This window comes from Pongo pygmaeus, chromosome 13 (genome assembly GCF_028885625.2).
Source record: "Pongo pygmaeus isolate AG05252 chromosome 13, NHGRI_mPonPyg2-v2.0_pri, whole genome shotgun sequence".
Lineage (NCBI taxonomy): Eukaryota > Metazoa > Chordata > Mammalia > Primates > Hominidae > Pongo > Pongo pygmaeus.
The window spans coordinates 100395356-100407379 of NC_072386.2; the positions used below are offsets into that span (position 1 = coordinate 100395356).

The window sequence follows — 12024 nt, forward strand, 5'->3', positions numbered from 1 at the left end:
AGATTTGGGATGAATTAGAAAGGATACAAGACTGAGAGGCAGGGGCAAGGGGAGGGGGAGACCAGGTGGGAAGGTCTTCCAACAATCTAGGGAAGAGGAAGTGAATGTCTTACATTGACTAGTAGCAATGGAACAAAAAGAAGACAACAGATGGGAAAGCTATTGTGGGCAGCAGGACTTGGCACTCTGTGCATGGAAGATGAAAGAGGCCTTCTGTGATCATTGTCTTCAAATTCCAGTGTCCTATGTGATGTTACTTCCGTCTTGTTCTTTTCTTAGTTCTTATTTTAGGTACCTAGCTTAGTGACTGAAGTACTCGCAGGGCACATAATATGAATGCTCTCATGCCTTTTCAATTGTTGAAAATATTCTGTTGTATAGTACAGTGGAGGATAGCCATGTCCCACCTACAAAAACCTTTGTGGAAATGTAGAGAAAACGAAAACATTTGATGAAAGAGGTTTTTTTTATTTATTTAAAGTTTTGGACCTGGAACACATTGTAACCAAGGGTTTGTAAATTGTCAGCCTGGGAAGCCCTCAATCAAGGTAACTTGCATGTTGCCAGCCTCCCTGAAATTCTTCACACCAAGATCTAAAATCTCTTGTGCCCTTATTTTAGCAGATCTTCCTTAAATGTGTGAGTGCCATTGAGATATAGCAACCGTGCATCTGTCTTCCCAGTGCATTAAACTGCTGTGTTAAAATGCAGATATAACCACCTTTGTTCACAGTGCGCACCTCACTCTAACACTCAAGATGCTTGGCAGTTAGAATAGAAAGGGCAGAAAACCTTTTTTTTTTGTCTGTTTGGCAATTAACCATTCACTGGCTTTTTTTGTTGTAACATGCACTTCCTTTCTCTTGTTTTCATTCAAGCTGTGTACGCCATGGAAATTAATGTGGAGAAAGACAAACAAACAGGAGAGACCAAGATTCTCTCTACATCTACCATTGGCCCAGAGGGGGTCCATCAGAAAGGAGTCAAAGTCTATGATGATGGTACCAAAGTAGTGTATGAGGTGCACTCAGGAGGCACCGTAGTAGAAAATGGAGTGCACAAATTAAGCACAAAGGATGTAGAAGAGCTTATTCAGAAGGCTGGACAATCAAGCTTAGGAGGAGGGCACGTGTCCGAAAGGACTGTGATTGCAGATGGGAGCCTCAGCCATCCCAAGGAACACATGCTCTGCAAAGAAGCTAAGTTAGAAATGGTACATAAGTCTAGGAAAGACCATTCTTCTGGGAACCCAGGGCAGCAGGCCCAAGCCCCCAGCGCTGCAGGGCCGGAGGCAAACTTGGATCAGCCCGTCACCATGATTTTTATGGGCTACCAAAATATCGAGGATGAAGAGGAGACGAAAAAGGTGCTAGGCTATGATGAAACCATCAAGGCTGAATTGGTCCTCATTGATGAAGATGATGAGAAGTCATTGAGGGAGAAGACAGTGACAGACGTGTCCACTATTGACGGGAACGCGGCTGAGCTTGTGTCTGGGAGGCCGGTCTCAGACACCACAGAGCCCTCATCCCCAGAAGGAAAGGAAGAGAGCCTAGCTACAGAGCCAGCCCCAGGTACCCAAAAGAAAAAGCGCTGTCAATGCTGTGTTGTCATGTGACCACTTCTTTCTTCTCCTTTCTTCTGGGCAGCCTGTACTCTCCACCACTCACGTAGACCTCACTATACCACTAACTGCAATACTGTGAACTGGAAGCAAACACCTGCCTTGCCTTGCAGTTGGATTGCTTTGATCTCTCTCATTTTTTTTTCCTTTTCCTCACCTGAGAGACAACGTGCATGTGTGTGCTTCATTCTCTCCAAGAACTTGCTTTTCCTCTAAACCTTTCCTTGTGTCTTCAAGAGTGAATCACTTCCTTCCTGCTCGATTGGAATGGACTCTTCGTATCAGCCAGTGATATGGTAGCCTTAACTCACTTGACTGGAATTGAACCCGTTGGCACTGGGGGTTTCATTTTGTAGTGTGTTCCTGTAACGTAGTCACACACTGCCATGTCCCTGGTTTCTCACTTGCCTCCTTTGCTGTGGATCTTTGTTTTTATATCTTGTGTGGCAAAATGCTGTTGGCTCTAGCTGGTTGCTAGTGTAGCCAAAAGTGGACCTTACTTAGTCTGTCCGATCTAGGGTGATGCTTTTTGCTGCCTTACATAAGCTTCCAGATTACAGTATTGTGCATTCATGGCTTTCTTTCTGTTAAAACTGAAATGAAGTCGATGTAGAAGAACCCAGAGCTTGTCACAGCTGAACTGTAGGGACTGATTCCATAACCTGCCCATCAGCGGTTGTCTCTCTTTCTATGGTTTAACCAGTGAACCCTTTATATAAGAAGCACCATTTTAAAATTTCTAAGGACATGAAACAAACATTGTTTGAAGCATCAGTAGCAATTGATCTCCAAACTTAGGCAAATTCACAAGCCTTGTTTCTATTCTCTTAAAAAAATGTAAATTTTTATATTGTTTCTTTTTTCATGGATATTTGCTGGTCATGTTAATCTATTTTCAATGAGGGGATCATCTTGAGAACTATCTTTGCAGTGACCATATTTCTAAAACAGTCTTTCCGACCTATAGTGGTTGCCATGATGCTCCCACTTCATCATGGATGGTGCTGTAATGCATTAAGTGTTCATCTCGTCCCCGGTTGATTACAAAGCCTTGCATCCGTACTCTTTTCTTTCTGGCCCCATGAGAAAGAGAATGTTTTAGCTAACTTCAACTTGTAGCTTTATCCGCCCTTCAAAAAAAAAAAACTTTAAAAAACTTTTAAAAATTAAGAAAGACCTGTCTTCTCAATGTTAAGCACTTAATTTCATAACAAATACTAAGTGGCACATAGCTGAGCTTCTTAGGGCATTGTTTTGTTTTTAGCTTCTGGAGATTCCAGAAGAGCAAAGAATATTTTTTATCTAGAATACAATGAACAGTTTTTGAAATACCTTCTCAGCACTCCCCCAAAGCAAAAGCCACATATGTAGTAAAACCAAAGGGAAACAATTTAATAAAATAACAATAGTATAGTAATGAAATAAAGATATAACATGATTACTGGTTTTAATGAGTTATCTTAACTTTGTTATTTGCCCAAATATTTATAGCATTGTTATGAATTATTCATAAAATTATGTCCCATAGTGTATAGTTTTGAAAAAACATATGATATACTACATCAAGTCTAACTTCTGTGGAAAGTAGATCAGAAAAAAATAAGATAGTCTTGAGAGAATTTTATTATAGAAGCTGTCTAATTTGACCTATTTTGCTTGCTCAGTGCTAAATCTATTGCTTTTTTTAAATTTCCTGGCTTGAAATTATATTTACTTCAATAGGAAAGGTAAAAATATCAGTTTTTACTTTTCAAAGTTAATTTTCTGAAATAATTGCATTTTAATGAGCACAAAATGGGTCATTTTATTATACTCATCTTGTTTACGCCTATACATAAACAGAAAAAGTTAAAGAAGAGAAAAATAAAGGAGCTAAGTTCTGCTGTTGAAGATTATTTCATCCAAGGCTTGGTTTTGAATAACTGAGGGAAATATCTCTAAATCTCAAGTTCATCAAAGCAGCTGCAATGGAATAAAATTGCTATTTTATCGAGAAACCTGGTTTGGATGCCTATAAATTCTGCTACTCTCAGCTTAATTTTCCTGAGTACGTGGTCATTGAAGCATCATTTAGACATTACATAAACTGGCATGCAGATAAACCTATTTACATAGAGGGAGAAAACAGTTTTAATGTCTTGGACAATCTATTATTTTAATGATTTACTTAAGAAAGAAATAATCTGAAAGTTTACCATAGCTTATCTTTTCTACTCACTTGGAGATTCAAGCTATTCAATGTGAGTTTTAAAAATTTAAGCACAGTTAGCGAGTGCAATAGTAGAATGTAGAACCCTTAAGCTTGCTGGTTGATAAACAGAATCAATCTTCCAGGACAGATAATTCCCTGAAGGGACCTACCCTTGCATAAGTGAACTAGTTACTCATAAAGAAAATGATCTGCACATCTTACTACAACACTACACACGAGAACTAAAAGATTAATGATTATCTGTGTTCTCTTCACTAATTACTATTATGGGGGAATAATGATTAGCAAATTATATGAATTCAAGTTCTCTCTATACTTTTATTAGTAAAGCTTATCATTTAATGGACTTTGAAGTAAGATGTGTTACCTTTATTCAAGCTATTTGTAGCCACAGTAAATGAAGGTGTATTTGAATATGGCATATATATTTGCATATGTCCCATCATTTTCTTGTCATAATGGGGGATTCAGGCTTAGCCAGTACTTCTATGGGATGAGACCTATAATCCCACCTATAGTAGCAAGTAACTACCCTTCATGATGATAGTGTACATGGAGCTGTGATTGTGAACATGCTGCCTTTCCTGCTGCCGTTGGCATTCTCTCTGTAAATTTTATTATGTGTGGTATCACACTCTCCAAAAATGCAGGGTATTTGGTTACTTAACCAGAATAATTAAAGAAGCAGTAATGAAACTGCAAAACCATGATCTTTTTTGAGCTAATGATTAGTTGGGCTTTCCTTTAAAATCATATAATCAGGCCAAGTGCAGTGGCTCACACCTGTAATCTCAGCACTTTGGGAGTCCGAGGTGGGCGGATCACCTGAGGTCGGGAGTTCAAGACCAGCCTGACCAACATGGAGAAACCCCCATCTCTACTAAAAAAAAAAAAATACAAAATTAGCCAGGCGTGATGGCACATGCCTGTAATCCCAGCTACTTGGGAGGCTGAGGCAGGAGAATCGCTTGAACCTGGGAGGCAGGGGTTGTGAGAGCCGAGATGTGCACTCCAGCCTGGGCAACAAAGAGCGAAACTCCATCTCAAAAAAAAAAAAATATATATATATATATATAATCAGTTCCCTTTTAAATAGAAAGAGGAGGAAAAAAAAAAGAAAAGGGGGGTTATCTCATTTGTATATAAATAGATTTTCAATGGCATTTAATAAAAGATTCTTTAATGGTTAAAATGATAAAGATTAATTCTACATATCTTGAAAAATCTTAATGACTCCTGTATTCTTGACTTCTTAAAAATATTTTCTTTCTTTTAGTGTGCAATAAGACAAACTAAGGGGAATTTTTTCAGCTTGTATCTCTTTTACCCATATTATTTTCCTTGCATAAGCAAAAAATAATAATAATTGCCTCTAAAACTGATTTGACAGTGTCCAGTGACGTCATTTAATATTGGTTATGGGGAGGAAGAGAAGGTAAGGAATGCCCTTATGGCCAAACCTAAAACACAGTTTCCTTGAGCCTTCTGAGCAATCTTAGAATCATTCAGAAGCTTTCAGGAAACTCAAATTCTATTAATTTGATTTGGTTCCTTTCCGAAATGTTAACAGACATGTATTTGCTTAAAATGTCTACCTATTCCATTTAATTTCCTGCTGATAAATGTATTTTATCTACAAGCAAGTAGAATATTTTGTTTTGGTTAAAGTCAAGTTTTCATAAAAGGAGGGGAAGTATATAGAGAGAGTTTCCTAGAGATACAATATCATCTCTGGAGCAAAATATTGAGGCCAAGTGTAAAAACAGACTATTTCTCTTTACTTCCTGCAGAATTTCATTTCAAGGGACCACAACACACCCTTGAAAATTACCATTTATTTAATGCCGATTGAACCAATGGGTAGCAAAAGAGGAGGGAGGGAACATGGTCATAATCTAACTACTATACCAGGTCTTCCTTTGTAAGAAATATTAGCCCTGCCAATATAAAACGCAGGTGGACATAGACAGAATAAGCATCGAGGACTTTTTCTTATTTACTTGAAATCTAGAAGCTCAGTCATCTCTGCTCATCCCTGGACCCACTGGAGAGTTTTACTCACTAACAGGTCCTTTCCTGGAAGAAATAATCTCATCTCCTGCAATATTAGTTTACAATAAAAATCATTCCAAAGTGAACCATTTCACATTGTATTTTTGCCACATGCACATTTGCTATCGAAACCACAGATTCTCAGCGTAAGTAAGACATAGGTGTTTCAGAAACTTCATAAATACACGATCTTTCAGGTGCTCCTCAATTTCTTAATCAAGGTATATTGAACTCCAGTGATTAGGATAGAACCTGAAAACATCCTTTGTTCTATTGGATAGTACAACACAGCAAGAGCACACAGTTATTTGTATAATAAAACAACTTAATTAATGAGGAAGATGGGATGTTTGATTCCTGCTACCACCAGTTCACTTCACAAAGGCCTTCTTCTGATATTGCCAGGAAAACTTTCCTGCATTTTCTAGGGAAAAAGAAAAGTCATTTATTAGGAGCACAATGCAGATATGTATCTGTGTTTTCATAGCTTCAGCAAACTTCTTAATAAAATTCCCATTTCAACAAAAACCAAAATACTGATTGTTTGAATGTAGAAAGGTATAGAATAAAGACTACAAAGGGGAATTTTACCAGGGCTCCTTAGACCAGCTCCCCCCGCATAATTTTTATATAACTCAAGTAAGCCTCTGCTTCCCCTCTCCCTTCCAGTCTAACATAAGACAGTCGGAACTGTTGCACAAAAGAACTTGGTTTCAATATGAAAATATAATATGTAATTTTGGTGACTGCAGACTTTCTGCATCAAAGATCTGGACAGCCTTAACTTTTATAAAAATAATTTTTCAATGCTCTCTTTTACTAACCAGGAAAACAAGATGTTTTCTGAAATTAATGACTTTTTCTATTTTGTGTCTGTTTTCTAAGTTTTTACAGGTTGAGGTATAAAGGGTCGTCTTCTCCTCATATTGCCTCTTCATAAGCACCTGGGGCTATTTTTTGCAAGTCACTGCATTTTTACAAAAAATAAAAATAAAAAGTATATCTCAAAAATCATAAAATTCTCCCTAGACTTCAGACAGTCCTTCTGGAGTAAAAGAATAGAAATACAGAAAGAAAAGAATTACAGGGTGGCTTTCTTTTTATTTTCCTATGGTTAATGTACTGTATGGTATATATGTTTACAGAATGTATCTGCCTTGTGATGTTAACAAAATGAATGACAAAAAATAGTACTGATGTGCCATTTGACAGTTTGCCTTAGCATCACTATTTATGTTCTTCTTTTCTGTCCTTTTTGAAAAAAAAAAATGCAGGTTGTATTCCAAAGCTGTATTAACACAACATTCTCTTCCCCACTCCTACCCAGCCTTCTTCAGAGCTGTGAATTTCATTACAGGAGCATTGAGGCAGAACCTTGCAGGTGTGGCCCAAAGGGGCTAAAGTGGGCATAGGTTGGGATTTACTTCTGCCCGTCTACCAACCAAACACGTATCTGTGTTCTCATATAAGCCTGAAAAATCACACCCTGCCTTTCAGGGAGACAGGCCACATGGAGCACATGACCTCTTGCAGTCATCTCCTTACAGTCCTTCCCACTGTGAGAGAAGGAAACTTGCAGATCCCCAACTGGGTCTGGGAGCATATTTTTAAGCACAGTTGGCATTGCTTGAAAAAGCAAGAGAGATGGACTCAAATTCTATGATTGAGCCATGACTGAGGAATGTGCCCATTCGTTATAGTCTAAGATGAGTAGGATGATATGGGTGAGAATAGGAGTGGCTGTAGAAATGGAATATTTTACAGTTATGTATTTTTTTAAGGAATAGTATTTTTATAATGAAATCTATATGCATTATGGAGCTTGAGTTGGAAAACACCCTTGATTGAGCTATTTCTTCATTCCATTAAAGGTAACTTTCTGGGGAGTCCTATAGCACTAGGCCAAGCCTTGGGGGCATGAACAAAGGGCCTGTCACTTGGCCTTGCACTGCCATTACATGAGATCCAGTGTTTCCAAATAGGCCTTGGTTGGAAGATCGAGCTTTCTATACCTGCCATTAGGTAGATTAGATAGATGGCTTGATAGCTCTCTGGGCTATACTTTTAATAATATATAATAATCTTTGGGAAGGAGATAGCTATTTTAAATGCAAGCAAAGCCCAGAAACTATCAAAGTCCAAATCTTTCACATATTTAAGGAGTAATTGCCACATTTGAGGTTAAGGGACCACTCACTGTGGTGCATTTGAGAAATATATATGAAACGGTGAGTCAGAGCCCTCTGACCATCTTCAGTCTATACATAAGCAGATAAACCACCAATATAAATCTTACAGGGGCCAGACGTGGTGGCTTATGCCTGTAATCCCAGCACTTTGGGAGGCCAAGGCAGGAGGATAGCGTGAGCCCAGAAGTTCAAGACCAGCCTAGGCAACATGTTGAGACCGTGTTGTTTAGTCTCTACTAAAAAATACAAAAATTAGCCAGCATGGTGGCACACACCTGTAGTCCCAGCTACTTGGGAGACTGAGGCAGGAAGATCGCTTGAGCCCAGGAGGTGGAGGTTGCAGGGGACCGAGATCTCACCACACCATTCCAGCCTGGGCAACAGAGCGAGACTCTGTCTAAAAAAAAAAAAAAAACAAAAACAATTATCAGTTGGCCTTCTACATAACACAGGGCTGCACCATATTTTTAGAGTTAAGTAGATACAGTAAAAGATTGTCTTTATCCTTAGAGGAGATTCTGAATTTTTAGAGTTTCTGAATATTTTTCCCCAAGTTTCTGTCAAATTCCTGAAGTCCCATCCCTATCACATTCAGTTTCCTGAAGCTCTTCCCAACACCTGCTCCTCTGTCTGGCTAACAGAGTTGTCATGTCTCAGAAACTACTTACCACTCTTGTGAGACTCTCTTCCTAAGCATCATCCTTCCTCAGGATGAGGCCTTCTTCTACCCGAGAGATCAAGACCCTTTTTCTAATAAGACAAGGTTATATCTACTCCATTTTCAAGAGAAATAACCCCTCTGGTTCCCATGCAAATCGTTTAAATTCCTTCATCACCAGAATCTCTCCAACAGGCCCAACTCTAGCCCAGCTGTGAACATTGCTGTCATGGAGACAACTCCAAAAATGAAAGAACTATGCAATTGCCTGAAGGTGCTAATGGAGAGCCAGTTTACTCTAATCTCTTATTACTAAGGAACCTCTCGGTTTCGAGATTAAGTGGGCAGGGAGACATCCAGTCACTTAGTTTTGCAATGACAGGTCTTGATATACACAGAGGCCACCAGGCAATGCCTGATCCGAACTATTCTGTATGTAGCTCCAACTCCAATTCTGTGATATCCTATTCTGGCAGGTGGGAAGAGTTCTATTCTTTGCAGGGTTCTGGAACATTCTTTCCTCCTCTCAAGCTCCTGACTTAGGAGAGTCAAAATCATACAGGGGTTCCAGAAAATGTTGTGTCTGATGCAGCTTTTCAGTGAATGTAGGTTGTTGGTGAAATTTTCAGCTTTAGCATCTCACTCGGGGTGAGTGACGTCTCTGTAAATACTTTCATTTGTGGTTGGTTGGTGGGGGTGGGGGTGGGAGCCTGTCGTGCTTACTCTGAATTAGCTTATTGGGCTAGCTGCTGTACTTTGTAACCTGAAGTGTACTTTGACTGTTCTGTTTCCTTCAGATGAAAAACAAAATAAAAACCAACTTCAGAAAAGACACTGCCAGCGACAGCTGATGCTGTACTTGTAGCTTCTCTCTGTTCCTCTGTACAGTATTAATAGACAATAAACTGCCTTTTCACTGCATCTACCTCTGTGTGTCTGTGCCCTGATTCTTTCCCCTTCTCACCTGCCACTGGCAGACTTCAGGCCAGACCGTGTTGGGAGCACCTTCCGCTGTTCGCTAAAACTAAACACTAACCCAGTGCCTCTCAAACTCCAGTGTGCTTCAGAATCACCCGGGGGTACCTGTTAACAATGTGGAAGCTTAGTCACACCTCTGGAACTCAGATTCCAATTCCCAGGTGGGGCCCAGTAGTGTGCATTTGTAATAATGTCTCCAGGTGATTCTGATACATGTGGTACCTGGACCACCAGTTTGCGTGCCCCTTGGTGGGAATCCTCATGGCCCACCTGTTGTAGTTGGTTTCTACACTAATCCAATTTCCCAACATGTCCTCCCTCTAACCCCCTTTGCACGTCTCTCTCCACACCTGTCATCCTTTTCTTGTTCCTTGCAAGCTCCCAGCAGCAGCCCAGACTGTGATCAAACTTGGGCTGCCCCTTAGGCTAAGTGACAGGGTTCATCTAGTGCAGTCTGCTGTTTAAGAGCATCTGAAGACACGTGGGGACTTTGTTTCTCTTGTTCACCTCTCTTTACCTGGAACAGGGTCAGCATAGTTTTTCAATAAATGGCCAGATAGTTTTGGCTTTGTGGGCCAAATGATCTCTGTTACAACTACTCAGCTCTGCTGCAAAGCAGCCATATATGACATTTAAATGAATGAGTATGGCCATGTTCTAATAAACTTTATTTACAAAAACAAATGCTGGGTCCAATTTGGCCTATGGGCTTATAATTTGCCAACCCCTGGCCTGGTCCATAGTAAGTGCTCAAAAAAAAGTTTCAAAAAATTATTGCATGAAAGAATGAATGAAGAGAAGATGTGATGCCTACCACCTGCAGAGCTGTCACAGAAAATGGTTTTCTTTGAGGATATTAAGTAAATGAATCAGTTGGGTGTTCTCATCTGGTTGGGCTCCATGGTAGATTTTTTAAATGTCTTTATGCATGGAAGGTAACTTTAAAGATGGAAATATGAATGGTGTTTTATAGATTGCTCAAACCGCCAGGTTAAGATTGACAAGAGTTTCAACCAATAGAAAGTGGAGGAAATGCAAGAACATCTTGTCCTCATCAAAAGTGCTGGGGATACCAGAACTGGGTGCTCCCTATGTACCTAAGCATTTAGTGCAGTTGTTTGTGGAGCTATGTTTTGTCAGATTCATCTTACACAGTGAATGACAGCTTTCTTTACATTATTCTCTTTGTTAATTGAAATACTTTTTAATGTGTAATTAAGTAGGCTGGAACCATTATAGCACATTACACATCCAACAGTTCTAGAGCATACCAATGGGTTCAAATGTAGGAGCATATGGAAAGTCGTGTGCTTACATTCATCCCTGGTGTTGTGAAGTTAAAGGAAATTATATTTATTAAAAGCACTGTGTAAGCTGGAAGTAGATGACAAATGTTAGTTTAGTTATAATGAGAAAGTGTCTGTTCCCCAACCAGGGGCCTCATCCTGCCCAAATATAGAGATTATAAGCTGTTCAGGCATGTTTCAGAACTAGTATAGAAAGGGAAGCTTCTTTGTCCTCCATTAGATTTGTGACTGCTTTTCTAGTACATTGAACCTTATGAAATTGCCATTTGTAGATCCATAATATTGACTATTGACAGTTCCATAAAGTTCAACCTCATAATTCTATTCTGGGGATTATTTCTCATCATGGAGGGCAAATGATTACCAGATGAACTCTAAATATAGCAGGAGGAATTAGATGAGAAAATTAGAACTTTGGAAGGGAATGTAGTTCAGTACTACCAAGTAGACTAGGCATTTCACCTGATAGGGTAGGATTTCCTTTAATCTCACATCAACCTTGTAAGGTAGCCATTGAGGTTACTGTCCTTTTATACATGAGGAAACTGAGTTATAGAGATAGTAAGTACTTTGGATAATGTAGCAGGGCTAAAAATCCGTGTGGGGTGGAGGAGGGCCAAGTTCCAACCTCAGCTGTCTTTACTTCCTCCCACACAGAGGGCTATGTTATGAAAGTGGTGTGGAGGCCAGGCACTGGAGGCCGGGTGCAGTGGCTCATGCCTGTAATCCCAGCACTTTGGGAGGCCGAGGCAGGTGGATCATGGGGTCAGAAGATCGAGACCATCCTGGCTAACATGGTGAAACCCCGTCTCTACTAAAAATACAAAAATTAGCCAGGCGTGGTGGCACGTGCCTGTAATCCCCGCTACTCAGGAGGCTGAGGCAGGAGAATTGCTTGATGAGCAATTCTCCTCAAGAATTGAGGAGGTGGTGGCTGCAGTGAGGTGGAGGCTGCAGTGAGCTGAGATCACACCACTGCACTCTAGCCTGGGTGATATAGCGAG

General features: G+C 39.9%; 1 protein-coding gene across 8 annotated transcripts in view; it reads left to right on the top strand.

The window, feature by feature from the left end:
* The window catches only part of PALM2AKAP2 (PALM2 and AKAP2 fusion), a 388965-nt gene that overhangs the window by 163806 nt on the left and 213135 nt on the right, over positions 1 to 12024 (top strand). For 5 of the 8 annotated variants that reach the window (XM_063650274.1, XM_054500351.2, XM_063650271.1 and 2 more), the window contains one exon: positions 879 to 1574. The exons of the other annotated variants lie outside the window; for them this stretch is intronic. In XM_063650274.1, the coding sequence (XP_063506344.1) occupies positions 879 to 1574 (696 nt within the window). The remainder of the gene's footprint in view (positions 1 to 878; positions 1575 to 12024) is intronic. 8 annotated transcript variants of the gene reach the window in all.